Here is a 17081-nt window from a genome sequence, read left to right as displayed (position 1 = left end):
ACGATATTGAGGTGATGTTAAAGGAACATGAGGAAGCACTGACAATATGATGGAGGAGGAAAGAGTAGGCTCTTACTTAATGTTCCTGTGACTAAGAAACAACCAGAGATTAGTAGAAGTGTGCAAGAGGCATTCTGTCTTGAAATCTAAAATGACTGTTTTTAAATCTCTCCTTAGAAAACTTCACTGTACTCGGAACTACATCCATCTGAACCTGTTCCTCTCCTTCATTCTAAGAGCAATCTCTGTTTTAGTCAAGGATGATATTCTCTATTCCAGCTCCAACACAGCTCACTGTCCAGAGGACCAAACCTCATGGGTAATAAACCTCATTTACTCTCTGTCATAATACTCTTGTGTCACTAAATTGTCCTCCTGATGCTTGTAAATATTTAGGAATACCAAGCTGACAGTGTAAGCAGGTCTATAGAGAATACAATGACTGGCCAAGTGATCTGTTAGAAGTAGACAGAAGTAAAAGAAGCAGAAGAAAGAGAAGTTGTTGTTGCTTTGTTTGTCCACGTACAGACAGACAGCAGGTCATCTGCCAAAATAAAACACAGCCTCCTATAGCTAAATAAAGCCACTGAATTAATCCAGGGAGGTTTTAAGGCAAACAGGAGTGCCATCAGCTGAGAAAGGTAAAAGGTACCTTCTCTGGAAGTGTTCCAGCAGCTCTTTCAGAGGTCCAGGAATGAAATGAGTCAGGGATGTAGATACTTGCAGGAGTTGTTTTTATTGTCTAATCTTCTGAATATCACAGACGCATTATTACCTGAATTATTGGCAAGTGCGCTAAGTCTGGGTGGGACAGAGTTAACTGGATCTGAATAACACTGATACATACTTCAGGGGGCATTTGGAGAATGCTCTTAGACATGTGGTTTGAATTTTGTGTGGTTCCTGTGTGGAGGCAGGAGCTGGAATCAGTGATCCTTGGGAATCCCTTCCAAATCAGGTTTTTCTATCATTCTGTGATCTATAATTTTGGCTTACTCTTTATTGATAGATGCCTTCACCCTTCAGTATCTGAAAAGATGTCCAGTACAGGATTAGCTGCAGCAGGGAGGGAAAATATTTTCTTGTAGGTTTCTGGTACATAAGAACATAATTGCATGGAGTGTGTGTGGTAAATATGGATTGGAATTGCAAGGAGAGAAAATATTTAGACATTTACTGCCAATTTGGTTGTGAGCAGCCATAAACATCAAAGCAAATTTTTTGCTTGCATTTTGAAATATTTAACATTCTCCATGTTAAATGTTCTGACCCATTCCTGCTCTGCAGTGGATATCCTTTCCATGGATATAAAGTCCAGAGGTCAGATTAATTCTACCAAACAAGATGACTAAATTAAGCTGTTTCTCAGGGCTTCTCAGGGCTTCCTCAATGAGATGCTTATCTCTGATCCAAGGCTTTCTCTGGACATGCCTATGTCTCTTCATGAGCTGAAGTATCAAATGGTGTCTGTCTTACATCAGAAACCTTACTCTTATGCATCTAGAGTTAAGTGAAATTAATTCAACTTTGTGCTTCTATTTAGATTTCTGAATGTGTCAGGCAGGTAGTGTTAATTAGAATGCATTGAGTTATCCAGGAAATCATGTGGGGCTGATTGATACTAAAAAGTTCTGGACCAGCTGCTGGAGTCTAGGTTAACTTAGGGTATTTCACATAACAGACACTTGTGTAGACAGAGGTATCAACCAATGAATAAGTGTATTACCTGACTAGGGATTTGATATACTTGGAATTTTAACAAAAGCAGTGGATGTATAAAGAGTATTTAAAGAAGTGGGGGGGGGGGGACGGAAGTAGATAGAAGCTGTAAGCTTTGTTTAGTCCATTTTGTTTAGTCTGTTGCATTCATCCCATTTCTCAGCTCAGTCTCAGCAGGAGTATTTGGATGTTCAATTCACACATCCTTGATTCCTGCTGAGAAGGGCTAAAGTGGTAGCAGCCAACACCGTGAAACATCAGCAGTGCAGACCTCTGAAAATGAATGCTGAAGATTAGCACACAGACTATGAGTATACTGGGACTTCATTTTATGTGTCTTGTTAATTAAGAAACAATAACATTTTCTAAAGGGAAAACATTTTTTATAAGTCCATTCAGCTTTTTCTTCCATGTCTGCTTAGAAGATTCAGCGTATAAATTTATAATTTTCACTCCATTTCGAGCTTAGCCTTTAAAAACTCATAAAGCAATTTCATTATTAACTTTTACTGTGTTAGGAAGACAGATGAAATTTTAACTTATTTATTAGCGACCTAGTAGACAATCACTCAATCTAATAGCCATTCATTAAGTACTGAAAATTTATGCATTTATTGATAACCACCTTCTTTTGCAGTATTTGTATTATGGCATTTTAAAAATTTCTGAGTTTATTTGCTATGATTATGATAGAGGCAAAAAAAAAAAAATCTACTGAATCTGGGGGTAGCATATGTAAACTGCTTCTTCTGGAGAGAGATTCATAATATATAATAGCAGAATAAAACAGCATCTTTCCTGCAACAACTCTGACCCCTGTTCTCACATTTCAGGTGGGCTGCAAAGCTATTTTGGTGTTTTTCCAGTATGGTGTTATGGCGAACTTTTACTGGCTATTAGTTGAAGGACTTTACCTCCACATCCTCCTTGTGTTAATATTCTCCCCCAACAGACACTTCCCAGTCTATCTGCTGATTGGATGGGGTAAGAACGTAAACGCTGTCCAATAAAATAAAGTATTTTCATCTGTGTATTAGGTTCAGTATCTCAAATGGATGTAATTGTACAGTTTCTGTTGGATGATAGATGCATGTGCATGACTCTGGAAACTTTAGTTCCCCTCATCAGCTCCAGCATAGGTTCAGCCATTCTGGGAGGGTGGGGGGAATAATCACAAAGCCTCTATCCTCATCCATCCTACACAACCCTAACTGGTAACATATTCTTGGTTGGCTCTGACTTCTTCCAGACTGCACTCCTGACAATGCCCAGGTGTTGATGAAGGGACAGGATGTTGTGGTTCTGTCCTAATTTGGGAGGAGAGAGAAAGTTTAGCTGCACAGCCACAGGCTGTGCTTTGCTATTTGCATTTTTCAAATGCCCAATAGTATTTTCCATCTGTTTGTAAACAGACTTGTCCCTTTAAATTACAGACAGTGCAGTGAGGTAGGGACAGAGTAGGATAAAGCTTCCAGTAGTAAGCGATCGTAAAACACTAGGTATTGCTTGGAAGTTACAACAAGGCAGTATATGGGATTGGATCCTTATGAAATGACTTAACTCTTCGGTTTTGTATTATAGTCCTTGCAAATACATTGGAAATGCTTAAGTTGTATCTGTGTCCCTACAGATCCCTCTGACAGCTTGAAAGACACATAAAAAAGGCTTGTGCTTTTGTATTAGCAATGAATTAAAACTATATGAGAAATATAACCACTTTTCTGCAGACTTTGTAACACATTGCTTATATCCTAGCTCATCTGATGGGTCTCACACCCTTACTAAATTGTTTATTATATGCTTGATATTTGGGAAATAAATGGTTGCTACTAGTCTGAACTTTCTTATGATTGCTCCCATTGCTTCAATTTCAGGAATTCCTACCATATTCATTATTACATGGACAGTGACACGGATTATTTTAGAGGACACTGGGTAAGTATGCTGGGGAGAGAAAGCTTAAGGCCTGCAACTGTGCCAGTACTAGTCATGTTTTGTATGCAGTGGTGTTAATACAAAAGTAGTTTGCTTTTCTGAAGGAGACAAAATTTCAGTAAAGGGATGGATGTTCAGCATTCATCTTACGCTTCCTATTTACTTTGAAATGCAAAGTGCAGGAGTGGTTAGAGAGAGGTTATAACTGATGTTATCCTTTGAGACCTACATGTAGAGCTATCTGATTTGAAAGTCAAAATCATACTTAAAATAGCGGTGGTAGTCCTTGGATTCTGTGCAGCTGTGCAGAACTAGACATCCTAATTTCATAGAATCCTGGACTCATTAAGGTTGGAAAAGCAACTAAGATCATCTATTCCAACCATCAACCCATCACCACCGTACTACTAAACCATGTCACTCAGTGTGACATCTGCACCTTTATTGACACCTCCAGGGACAGTGACTCCACCACCTCCTTTGGCAGCTTGTTCCAATACTTCACCGCATCTGACAAGAAATTATTCCAACCTGAACGTTTTCTGGCACAAATTAAAGCCATTTCCTGTTGTCCAATTGCTAGTAACACAGGAGAAGAGACTGACTTTCACCTCTCTACAACCTCCTTTCAGGTAGTTGTAGAAGGAGAAATGGTCTCTCTTGAGCCTTCTTTTCTTCAGAATAAAAAATCTTAGTCCCTTAGATGTTTTTCAAGAGACTTGTGTTCCAGACCCCTCACCAGCTTTGTTGACATCCTTTGGACATGCACCAGAGCCTGAATGCCTTTCTTGTAGTGAAATGTCCAAAACTGAACACAGTACTGAAGATGTGGCCTCACCAGTGCTGAGTACAGAGGAGAGATCACTTCCCTGTTCCTGCTGACTACAGTGTTTCTGATAGAGTCCAGCCGCCTTGGCCAACTGGTCACACTGACAGCTTATGTTCAACTGTCTGTCAGTTAACGATCCCAAATCCTTTTTCTCCATGAAGCTTGCCAGCCACTTTGCCCCCAGCCTATGCTTTTTAAATAAGAATTTTAGTTAGTTTTTTCACCAATTCACTTTACTGGATGGAGGGAAATACAGAAAGCGTAAGACGAAATAGGGCTGATAATTGCTACAGTCTATAAAAACCGTTTATCTAGATAGCTGAAGGTGAATTTACCAACTAGCAAAACAATAGAATGAAATCTAGAATTCTTTTGGTATATCTAAATTATATTCCCAGAAGAGAAGCAATGTGACTAACTAGAGCTGGGCCTGATTCTTGGCATGGAAAGGGAAGATGAGATTCAAATATTTTTAGGAAAATTGGAGTTGCTTCCACTGGCCCTAAGGAATGGGGGATCGTTCCTAGCTAGTGAGACAAACAGTTATCACACTCCACTTTTTTTGGATCTGGCTGATATTTTTTGTTTAGTACTGCTTTTAAACTGAAAAACCATGTCACAAATAAATTCTGTTTTCTTTGCAAGACCTACAGCTTGTAAACTGAAGGGTAGCTCCTTTCTCCTTCATCATTACTGTCTCAGAGGAAGTTTGTAGGTTATTGCTGTTGCTTAAAATTACTCTTTCAGAGCATTCATCCTCAAAGTACTTATATCAGAATTGCTGACAGTAAAAATTAAATTTTCAGTTTTTCAGACAAAGTTTCAGGTTCAGTCTCATATTTTCCTAAACCAGTTCTAGCCATCCATAACGTAAATATCCCACAGAGAAATTATGTCATTTAAACTGTATTTGTCAGTTGTGTTAGATCTTCCTGCTACCTAGAGGCTGTTGTTAAGTGCCTGCTGGAAAAGTGTCCTGTCACAAAGTGAAACTAACTTGGTTTTCATAAAGGTCAACATCTTCCATAATTTCTAATGTTATGGTCTGGTGCCTAGTATTACAGCTGATTTGAATATCTGTATTGAAAGCAGGGAAACAAAAATAAAAAGCAGAAAAAGATTAAATTCCAAATTCTTTGTGATTTTAATGTTCTTGGACTTTTGTATAGCAAATACTTCACTTCATAGATCTTGCTTGCCAGATGTTATTAGTGTCAACACAATTTTCCCTCTTTTTTTTATAGTTGCTGGGATACAAATGAGCATGGTGGTCCTTGGTGGGTTATACGAATACCAATTTTAATTTCTATTATAGTAAGTAAACTTTGAAGCATGAATTATATATCAGTCCAGCCTTGTGCAGTGCATATAGCTATTACTCTTTACTGCTAGTTACAGACGAGCAAGAATTCTGTTTTAATGAGAAGAAATTCACTATCGGAGACATGTTATAATGTAAGATACCAAGGCCATTAAGATTTGTTGCCTTCAAAGTTTATCTGCCTCCTATTAAATGAACAGTTGCTTTTATTTGTGTTTTGTTCTTTCTTTAACATTGCTCCTCCTTATGAGCCTGGGGGAAACAAAAATCTAATTATACTTTTCAATGAATTGCAGATTTGATTTTGCCTGTAAATGGATAGCTCTGCAACTGAGAATCTAATATTATTGCAGCCATAAAAAAAATATAGCCGTGTATATCTTTCCTTAATTGGTAGCCTAATGCAAAAGAATACTGTTTGAGTATGCTTCATGGGGCTTTATGTGGAGCTCATTAGAATTACTGGAGTAGCATAATAAAATTCCTGTTCATTGTGATGGCTGTGTAATTAAATTTGTGCATAATAATCTATTGTTTATGTCAATTTCTGAAAATAGACACGGTGCAAATTAATTCATTTCAGATACACGTGCTTTAGTTGTAACATTTGACGTTAGGGCATTGTTAGATTATACAAAATTTCAGAAGCCCAAATTAGCCCACAATTGACATTTGGGCTTTACTTTAATTTTGAGAAAACTTCCTATCATTTCTATAGTGTCTAAAGAGTAAGCAGCATAGTGTGAAATGGCATGAAGCAAGGGCTCCAAGAAATGTTTTAGTATACACAGAAATAGATGTGCAGCAGAGTTACAACGGGAAGAGGATATAGGTACCTCAAAGGAGTTGGAGAATGGGAGATCATAGAATCATAGAATTACTCAGGTTGGAAAAGACCTCAAAGATCATCGAATCCAACCTCAGGAGATGGTCTGGAGTATACAAAATATACTGAAAGATGAAAGCAAAACAAACCACTTGGTGTTTTCAGAAAGATGAAAAACATATGGAGGTCCTATGGAGCCTGTGGAGGTCCTATTTATACAGCTATCTATCTGAGCTGAGACTTTATGTGCCATAAAGCAGTACTTCTCCATAGAAGTTCTAGGTGAGGAGACAAAAGATATCCAGTTGTTCATTGGCAGACTTGAATTCCAGATGAGTAGGAAATGCGCTGGGAGAAAATGAAGTACTGGTTAGTCAGTAAAAGTCCATTTTACATTTATTATACACATATAACATGTGGACCAGGATGACGAAGGCAAAGGAGCAGCCATGTTGTTTTTTTACTGGTTAAGTTACTGGTATGGTACAGCGGGACTGTCGTGGACTGTCTTTTTTGATGGCATGGAGGAAAAGCACAGATGACAGGTTATACTGAAAATCTTCACTGTTTTCCATTGATTTCTGTGCTACATCAAAACACATTTCAGTGTTCAGAAGGTTATATTAACTATATGCTTATTATCCAGCACTAAATTGTTTTGTGAAAGCAAGTTATGAAGTAACTTCTCTAAGTGGGAATAGCTGCAATTAATGCAGTATGTTAGAAGCCTTTTCTGCTATCACCTCCTGACAGTTTTGGCTTTGAAAAAGTTAACTGGCAGATTGCCATAGTCCTGTATGCTGTATGCATCTCAGAGTTGTTTAATTAGAGATTCCTATTCCAGACAGTTAATTTGGAGTGACATGCATTTGGTAAACTGCTTCCACAACTGCCTTCTTCGTCCTTCCACTGTATTGAACTCCTTTCATTTGAGAAAGAGGGGTTTTCCGGTGGAATCTGTACTTTTAACTACAGAACAGATGAAAAATGTTCATCATGTTATCTCATATAGCAAATAGTGTAGCAAAATAAACAGCAGAAAGAAGCAACATGAAGGCAGTTTAAATGATCACTCAGGTAATGTGTGTAGACTGATAGGGTCAGCAGCATCTTGCTATTACTCCAGTAAAGAGGCATCAGTTGCCTTTGTCTTACAGTTTGTCTGCAATCACATTACATTCTCATTTTATTTGTTCTTAGATATTCATTCAACATTATACATATTATATCCTATTGAAAGACATCATTCTCAAAGGGTTTTTGTAGAATCTCAAAATGGTTAAGGCTGGCAGGGATCTCCGGAGGACACTTAGTCCCCTCTGAATGGGTTTACAAGCTCAGCAGTGTCAAGGAATGATTCAAACTCCAAACAAGAATGCATGTTTTTCATTAATCCAAGACTGTTCTTACAGAGTGAAAGTAACACATTGAAAACACAGACTTAAAGGCAATATGTGTATGACAGTCAAGAATGTGAGTCACCTTTTTAAAGTTTTGCAGATGATTTCATGCCTCAGGAACCAAAGGATGACAGTTTATTCTTTTGTGGTGGAAATTAGTGAGGTCTGTCAGGAAAAAGAAGTAATTCTGCTTTTGTGCAAATTAGAGTAGATAGTTTTTCTATTTTCCCCTGTTTTGTGGATAGCAAACATATAAGGAACTTGAGGGTCTCTCCTTGTTCACAAATAATGGTTCCAGTGCACATATCTGTACTTAATATGTATCCTTCAGTCTGTACACTGTATTGTGGTATTTAATTCCACAGATTTAATCAGCAAGAATACTGCCTGATACCTATTAATTTTACATAAGTAACCAAGTCAAACTTTCAACTCATAATCTGCCTGAAAAATATGTGTTTACTTCATTAAAAGCCTGTGTTTCCTAATGTACCAGAATATCCAGGAATAGAACAGTTAGGGAATGCAAGATGCCAGAAGCCAATGAAGAAGTGACGTGAGTGAGATTTTCAGTCCTTCTGAGTGTTAATCTTGGATGTTATAGACTGATCAAGGTCTGAACATACCTGGCTTTTCCAGACAAAGACTAGTAGCCATGTAGAGGTGCACTGGACATAACAAACAGACAATAGATTTAACTGCGTAGAGCTAAATGAGTTCTAGCAGGAGGTACACAGTGCTGACTGCTGAGTTGATTGATAACTCTGATTTGATAAGCATTTCTTGGTGCTGCATCTTGAATGGAGAAGTCTGAAATCATCATTGTATCTGTTTTCTTTGTAGGTGAATTTTATACTTTTCATCAGTATTATAAGAATCCTACTCCAGAAGTTAAGATCACCAGATGTGGGAGGAAATGACCAGTCACAGTACAAGTGAGTCATATTTTTAGGCATTCTATGTAGAATTAAACTAATCCTTGTAAGATTTACTGGGCTGAAACCTGCTACTAGCAGTTGCTGTGACAATATAATTATGTTTAATTCAAAAGCTCCACATTTTAGGTGTGATTTAATAAAGGTTGTAACATTATGTTTAAGTAGAGAGTAACATTTTTTTTTCAAACACTGTACTCAGTAAAAAACAGGCAGTTTCCTAAAGACCAACAAGCTTCTCTTCAACTTGAGTTTAATTCTGTGAAAGGATATGCTTACACAAAAAAATACAAGAAATAGTATTTTTCTTTTAATGTATAGGTATTTCATTTCAACACAAACATTATCCAAATATCAAAATGTATGGCTTCAACCTATTTAAATTTTTTTTTTTCATTTACGAAACACTTCTTGTTTTAATATTAAAATATATTTTCAGAGGAAGTTGGAAGGAATTTGTTCCCATAAGTTATTAATAGGAAACAGAATGTGCTTCATAGACCTACTCAGTTCCTTTTTGTTTTTGTGTTATTGAATTAATTGAATGCGTGAGAGAACTAAATCAACCTAGATGAAATTATAGTCACCACAGTATTATCTAGCACATTGACATACACAGGTATATATGGCAGGAAATCTACTCAAGTTTCTTTCTTTCTTGTGAGAGAAAACTTTGTTTCCCTGTGGTACTTATGTATTTTGTAAAAGCAAAGCATTTCCTTCCTGTCTGTCCCATCATTTTCCATAGTTGACTGCAGCATTAGTTCTGTAACAGCAGCCTTGTCCTTCACTGCTCACCCATGTGAATTCTTTGCTTTTACCAATTGATTGCCTGAGTAAGTTTGGTTGGGGTATTCTTTAGCAGATTAACCAGAGCAAGCAGATTAACCTTCTCAAGAAATACTGTTTCAACAGAGCAAATTAAAGGTTTGGAAGGCTCATATTTCAAAATGCAAATGTGCTTTCTAAAATACAGTGCAGTGTAAGGCTATTTTTCCTGTGTCTTTCCTTCACTAAAACAGAAAGTATCAGCTAGACGAAATATTGCTACATGAATCGAGTGACAGTATAAAACAAACACTACCCATTTCAAATCATCACTTTCCTTCTCTTCCTGTGTCCCATTTGTCTGTACCTGGTTCCATCCTTTTTGATGCTCATTTTACTTTTGCAGTAGGAAAGGTTAAGTTGAAATAAAATCAGTTTTCCACTTCACTTGGGAAACCAGGAAATTTACTGCCATCATCATCTCCTTCAGTTGTAAATGAATTTCTTCTGCCAGAGAAACCCTGTTGCTACCACTTACTGATATCACTTTTACGTATGAGGCTTTTTTACTATTCTCGAGAAATTTTGCTGTCAGAACTGATTATTTCCGCATAAACAGATGTAGCCTCTGGGACACGATAAGTGAAGGATGGCCATGAGGACTGACACAGAAAAAATAAAACTGCTTGTAATACCTTGACCATTCTAATAAAGTGGGGGAAATCACAGCAGCTTCCTTTCATTCTTGAATCCAGTTAGGTTCACCCAGAGATTGATGAATTATGGTACTCAACATTAAAACTTCTTGAATTTTATCTGATACGAGACATCCATAATCACGCATGACTGGTCCTCCATAATACATAAAGCTGATGTCATTAGAGTGAAACGAGTGACAGATAAGGGATAATTAGCAATTCATCATTTCGCTGGTTTCACAGGCAGTTTGTCAAAACTGTCCTGCTTAATAATGAAAAGTTCACATTCTTAACTTCAGTGGTGTCTCATGATAAATTACATTTCGGAATTTATAACATTAAAATTTTTTCATGGGTATTTACTTCACATTATCATTATTTGGGAGGTAAATCTGAAAATTCTGATTCAAATCTCACAGCCGAGATTATTCTGGATTGCATTTCCTTGCCTACTTTGTGTATGAATTGTATGAGCAACCTTACAGGTGCCAATTTAAAATAAATGAACCAGAAAATACTAAATTAGGACAGAGCATCCACCTTTCCACAGAACTGTCTGAAATTTTGCAGTAAGGAAGGATGCCTGTCCACTCTCAGTGCTTCATGGTGGTGCTCAGGGACATGATTTAGTGAAGGGCTGTTAGGGCAGTATGGTTAGGCCTAACCTAAGTGATTTGGTGATTCATGCATGAAAAAAAATGTCTTGAGTGGCCTAATAGCCTCTTGTGAGACAGGCTGGGAACTTGCTGTGTGTCAAAGAAGCACAGCAGAGGACAGGTCCTAAACCCTACTGCTGTCCAGACGTCAATGGAAAAAGGGTGTTTTGATTTAGAGAGACCCTGGAGCCTTCACCAGATTTTGGAAGAGCACGAGATCAGCAATCTCTAATCTGCACACATTAATCTGTAAAGGTTACTGTGTGGATAATCTTACAGCAAGCCTGAAAGGAAAACAGTTTTTAGTAAATGTCTCCTTTAGCTGTTGATAAAACGCAAGTCATGTAAGGATTATCTAAATGAAATTGCATTAGATTCTTACCTTAGTAAAGCAGGAGCTTACCGTTAAACTCTGGCTTTTTCTGCTTCATCTACCCAGGAGACTTGCAAAATCCACGTTGTTGCTTATTCCATTATTTGGAGTTCACTACACAGTGTTTGCTCTGTTTCCTGACCGCAGTTCCAACAATTACAAAATAATCTTTGAGTTGTGTTTGGGATCTTTTCAGGTAACTCTTCAACTTTTTATTCAAGTTTTATTGACTTAGATTAGTGCTGCATACCAAGTAATGAATATTATTTTCTGTTTCTAGGGATTGATTGTTGCAGTCCTGTACTGTTTTCTGAACAGTGAGGTAAGTCTCATTTTTATATTGAGGATGTTGTTTTCAGTGTGTGTATAAATAAGTGTCTCTGCAATTCCACTCTATGTTACATGTAGCTGTTTTAGAAAACATTTGAATTCCTGCTTATAAAATATACACATTTCTGTGCAGCAGGAGAAATCAGTGTATTTGGGTGGAGAGTTAAGGGCATTCAGTGTGTGTCAGGAGGAATCTGTCTGAAGAAGACACCTGCTTACACTGGGAACTGACATTCTAATCTACTGCTGTTCTGGTCTTTGATATTCATAGGATGATTGATTTGAGGCTAATCATTTCATTTGATGTTTTAAGTACAAGTGACTAATAGCTAGCAACTATTTCAAAGCCACTTGTGGCAACATAAGTGATACAAATCTGAATTTAAAGGTAGCCATGGGGTTTCTCTTCCCAAACAATGTAGATGCAGTTTTCACCTAAGTATTGTAAAAACTGGTTAGAAGTTGTTCCCAGAAGCCCCCATTTAGTAGCCAGTAAATGTGGAAAAGTTCCTCAAGTAAGAAGAATGTTTTCATTTTCATAGAATCATAGAATTACTCAGGCTGGAAAAGACCTCAAAGATCATCAAGTCCAACCGCAGCCTAACCATAGTACCCTAACTCTAACAGCACTCTGCTAAATCATACATCTGAGCACCACATCCAAACAGCTCTTAAACACATCCAGGGATGGTGACTCAACCACCTCCCTGGGGAACCTATTCCAGTACTTAACTACCCTTTCTTTTGTGCATTTTCTTTTTAACACAGGTACAAGGAGAGCTAAAAAGAAAATGGCGGAGTTTGTGCTGGAAGCAGACAGCAGGCAGAGACTACAGACTACACAGCTCCATTTCTCGAAATGGGTCAGAAAGTGTTTCTCAGCTCCATCGGAATTCAAGGGCTCAGTCATTCATGCAGACAGAGACCACCATGATATAAATGACCTGGGTTCCCAAAACATGCAAAAACTGTGGGATACATTTGTAATATGCAGCTTAATGTGGTATTTTTTATAATGTACAGTTTATTGCTTTGCTTTTCTATATGTTGATACTTGGAAAATTGATTTGTGCAGTCAGCCAGGTAATAACAAAGATACCTGCCCCATGGATGGTTTATGTTCTTTTTATCCATGACATTCATACTAGTTTTTATGTTCTCTTGCCACGTATTAGCCATAACTATTCAAAAACTCATTTACTGTGAAGGTCCCTTTTGCCTCCAGCCTGCTTGTGAAACAGAAGTGTGGGATCCTATTCAATGTAGGTTGCTTTGGTACCTGTTGAAAAGGTTATGATCGGAAGCAGGAAAGTTTCTTAAACTATATTTATACTTAAGGTAATACTACTTTCCTTAAGGATTAGAAAATTCTTTCCTAATTATGGAAAACAAAAGAAAAATAAAGAAATGTGAGGCTATAATTAACCACACTGGGAGCTTAGTGTGCTAATCTGGGAAATCATTAACTTTACAGAGAGTGGAAAAAAAAGAAGTAAGGCTTATTAGCTTAATTGCATAGCTAAGAATTGCAGAGGTTAATTTCTACAGTTTGATTCCTATCCTGTTGTCCCCTTTGAAACTGCATGTTTTTTACGTTCTGGTGCTGAACATAGGATTGCCTTTGCAGTCCAAGGCTGTTGTAATCATTCTGATTAAAACATCAGCATTTGCCAGTAGTGCTGTTCTAATCACCAGTCGTACTTTTCTGTTTAAAATCAAAGAGATTTGTGTTGATCTTTTATTAAACAGTTTTGTGAAGAGGTGTTTTATTGCTAGAGCCGTCTATCATAAGATGAACAGCCTTGGAGAGTGTTACCCATTGAAAGTATCATTTTTATTTAATATTTTCATTGAATTATGTCTCTAGAACTACATACTTGGCAGCTGAAACAAGAGGTATTGCAGTAACATTAGAACCTCCATTTAAGGAATAATGTAAATTCTCTTAGTTTGATTCTATTCTGTATCTATCTGAGCTGATGTTAAATTCTATTGCGGCCATGACTCCAAAAAAATAAACACAATGCCTAAAAATGACCATAAAAGGCATAAATAGAAGGGATTCTCAGCTACACCAAGCCTCCTATGCAGCCACTTTGTGAAAAAAAAAGACAAGGAACTGACAAGATCTTATAAATACACACAGAACATTTGCAGTTTTAAAAGAAAGAAATGATGTTTACTTTTCATGTTCTGTTTAACCATGTCCACACTAAATGACAAGTTTAGCATGAGCACTGTTGATTGATAACAGCAATTGCCCTGAAACCTCAGATGATAGATCATATGAAGCCAGCAGAATCCAAGGTCAGTAATACAGCCAAGGAAAGGGAAGAATAGTGGCAAGGGAATGTCTTGGCAGGCATTCATGTACACTCCTGAAAATATTAGCGGGAGTACAGTTGGCAGTTATCAGAGTGCCTGTGCACCTCTTGTTCTGATTTGATTTAGCTATTTATTGGTCAAACATCATGTGTTGTAATGGGATTACACTGGAGCAATACACAGTTCTGTCAGATCAAAGACAGGAACGCCCCAAGACTGCCCCATGGGCAGCACTCACCAGTGTTGTGTGACACCGACTTTCATTGTGCTTTATGCAACAATTTGCATGTCTGTAAAGACCAGAGGGCAATGTTCTCACTTCTTTCTACTTCCAGAGAATTCCCATATCCAAATAACTTCATGCAAATTTCAAGCATCATCCCGTCATCGTGGAACTTGACTTCCACCTGCCTTCTCACACAAAGTCCACATTACACTAAAATGTGTGCAAAAACTGAAAATCAGTTTGGTGAATCTATCATTTGTTCGGTGTTTCACATCTCTACGATGCACTGAAATAGCTTTGTCTTGCATTAGATTTTACACAGCACTGTGGAGTCAGATGGTCCTGCTGGTGACTCTTCAGAGTAAAAAGGACAACACAAGAAAACATTTCACTCTCTCATCCCTGAACATAGTTCATATTCAGTCTTAGTAGCATCAGGGGAGGAGGTGGATGAAGTAGTGAAGGTGTATACTCTGCCTGTAGGGCCTTGTGATTTAGTTCTACTTCTCTTCATTCTTTTACTGCCTTTCTCACTTTGGTTGCATCAGGATCCAAACCGAGTCATAAAAGCTCCAGAGCAGGAACCCTGCTGGATTATATTCCCACTGAAAAGCCAATAGCACGTCATGTGTGCTGCTGGGTTAACTAAACAAGAACGGTGACAAGATTCTCTCTTGTACTGTACTTAGTGGTTGTGCTTTACTGCCTTGGAGCCAGGCAGGCAACACCATTCATTTTGAGTGATTTTTATCACATTACCTGCTGTTAGTGGCCAAGGGACACATGGACAGCTTACTGCCTAGTTGCTCATGGTGATCAGAGCCTAAATATATAAAATTAACTTAAATTTCCTCTTTAGAGATGATGATTTTAGGTAGGTGCTTGATAAATACAAGTAAAATTTATTTACCCTTATTTATGCCCTTAAAAGCCTAATGTCTGTTTCTGAGCTAAAGACTCATTTTAAGTGCCTTCCATATTGGTCATAAAGAAGTAGGCGCTAGTTGTAGGTGATTCATCCCATGTTCTGGTGTGCATCTACAGCACATGAACTGAATCACATTTTTTTCCTGTGTTTACTATAAATTGAGCTGAGGGTAGGGTAGGGTGGAGTGGAGTAGAATAGAATAAAACTGAATTGAACAGAACTTAAAGATTTCTCACCCTATGTCTACAGTTAGGCCTCTCCAGAAGAGTCTGTTCAGTTGTGTTGCTATCAGATGGTAACTAACTTTGCTCTTCTAAGCCACGTAAGCTGATTGACAAAACTTATCCTCCCATAAACGTTCATATGAAGGCAATGAATGATCCCTACCTACTCCATTCGGTGAGATGTCCCTGTGGTTGATTGCCCTCCATGATAAACCCAATGGCCTTATGACCTGTAGTGATTTGCCTAGGTCCAGCTTTCAGCAGTTGTTTTTTCAGGTGTTTGCCTTTTTGCCTTTCATAGATGGGTCATACACTAAAACAAAGTGCTTGTGAATACTAGAAATCTCTTGAATCACACTTGAAACCATCTTAATTTCCTGAGAAACTAAACATCTCTAAAATTCTGAATCCAAGGCATTTCCTCAAATGTTTTTTCCTGTTTCCCTTCTTTGCCTCATCTAAATTTAGAATAGTTTCATCTACAGAAAAACAGCAGTGCTGGTTTCCATGAAGGGTTGTGTTTAACATGTATTGTAGCAGCTACTCAGTGCATACCACGCTGGAGTGCACTGGAGCCATGTAATACAGGAAATACTTCTACAAGCAAAAGTTCCTTCACATTACCACGAGTGCCTAAATAAGCTGTGGGCCGTCAGTACTACCGCCTTGACATAGCCAAACAGCAGCAGGTAGTATACAGTACTATTCTGTTGCTCAAATGAAAAGCATCAAAACAATAAATTCTGACATTAATATTATAAGAGTATATCAGCACATATCAGTAAACCAGTGTGTCAGCTACTTAAAAAAGCATTCTTTGATAGGATTTAACCATTCTGCATTTAACCTGGTTCTGCCCAATGATGACAGTATGTTCATACCATTTCCACTGTCAGCAAAAACAGTGGCTGAAATGTCCCCAAATTCTTTATTCGCCAAAGCACCATAGTAAGTTTCTCATAACCTGCAGCTTTCCCCCCCTCCCTGTAGCATTAATATGGATATTGCTTTGGAATTCTCTTTTGTTGTCGTTATAACTTTTAATCTGTTGAGTGTAGTAACAATTAAAGATGATGTAAATGAATGTGATTATTTTTTACAAAATGTACAGAATATGATGTATAGATTAATGCGTGTAAATAGATTTCCTTTTCATACTTTAATTCACTAAACATTTCCTCTGGTTTTACTCTTCTTTTTTTGTTCTGTGTCACCCACCTAACAGCCCTCTCTGTGATGTTGTATATAAAGCTGTGAACAAACAAGCGTTTACATCTTCACGCTATAAGTGATAACAGTAATTAAGAACACCATGATGAACTGAAGAGGAGTCAGAATAAAAAGTTTAAAGATTTTGCACAGAACTTCCCCTGTATGTCTATACCTGCATGGCTGGCTGTGATGGTCCAGATTACTGCATCTTGCCTGAATGTGTTGCCTGGGTGTCTTTGAGAAGCACCAAATAATGGACCTACCACAAAAATAAAGGTTATGTAGAGGGAACACTATATATCTTACCTCTTCAAGGGAAGAAATATATATCTGTTTTCATGTATTTACAGTGTGCATTCTTTAGAAAACCAAGTGC

General features: G+C 37.7%; 1 protein-coding gene across 1 annotated transcript in view; it reads left to right on the top strand.

Annotated features, from left to right (window-relative positions):
• VIPR2 (vasoactive intestinal peptide receptor 2) overlaps positions 1–16857 on the top strand; it is a 47365-nt gene extending 30508 nt beyond the window's left edge. The window contains exons 6-13 of the mRNA XM_015853314.2: positions 178–319; positions 2553–2703; positions 3594–3654; positions 5728–5797; positions 8874–8965; positions 11527–11656; positions 11741–11782; positions 12559–16857. Of these exons, the coding sequence (XP_015708800.1) occupies positions 178–319; positions 2553–2703; positions 3594–3654; positions 5728–5797; positions 8874–8965; positions 11527–11656; positions 11741–11782; positions 12559–12729 (859 nt within the window). The 3' untranslated portion in view covers positions 12730–16857. The remainder of the gene's footprint in view (positions 1–177; positions 320–2552; positions 2704–3593; positions 3655–5727; positions 5798–8873; positions 8966–11526; positions 11657–11740; positions 11783–12558) is intronic.
• The last annotated feature ends 224 nt before the right edge of the window (positions 16858–17081 follow it).

Source organism: Coturnix japonica, chromosome 2 (assembly GCF_001577835.2).
Source record: "Coturnix japonica isolate 7356 chromosome 2, Coturnix japonica 2.1, whole genome shotgun sequence".
Classification (NCBI taxonomy): Eukaryota; Metazoa; Chordata; class Aves; order Galliformes; family Phasianidae; genus Coturnix; species Coturnix japonica.
The sequence above is the reverse complement of the archived record's forward strand: the minus strand, read 5'-3'. Positions and strand labels throughout refer to the sequence as shown.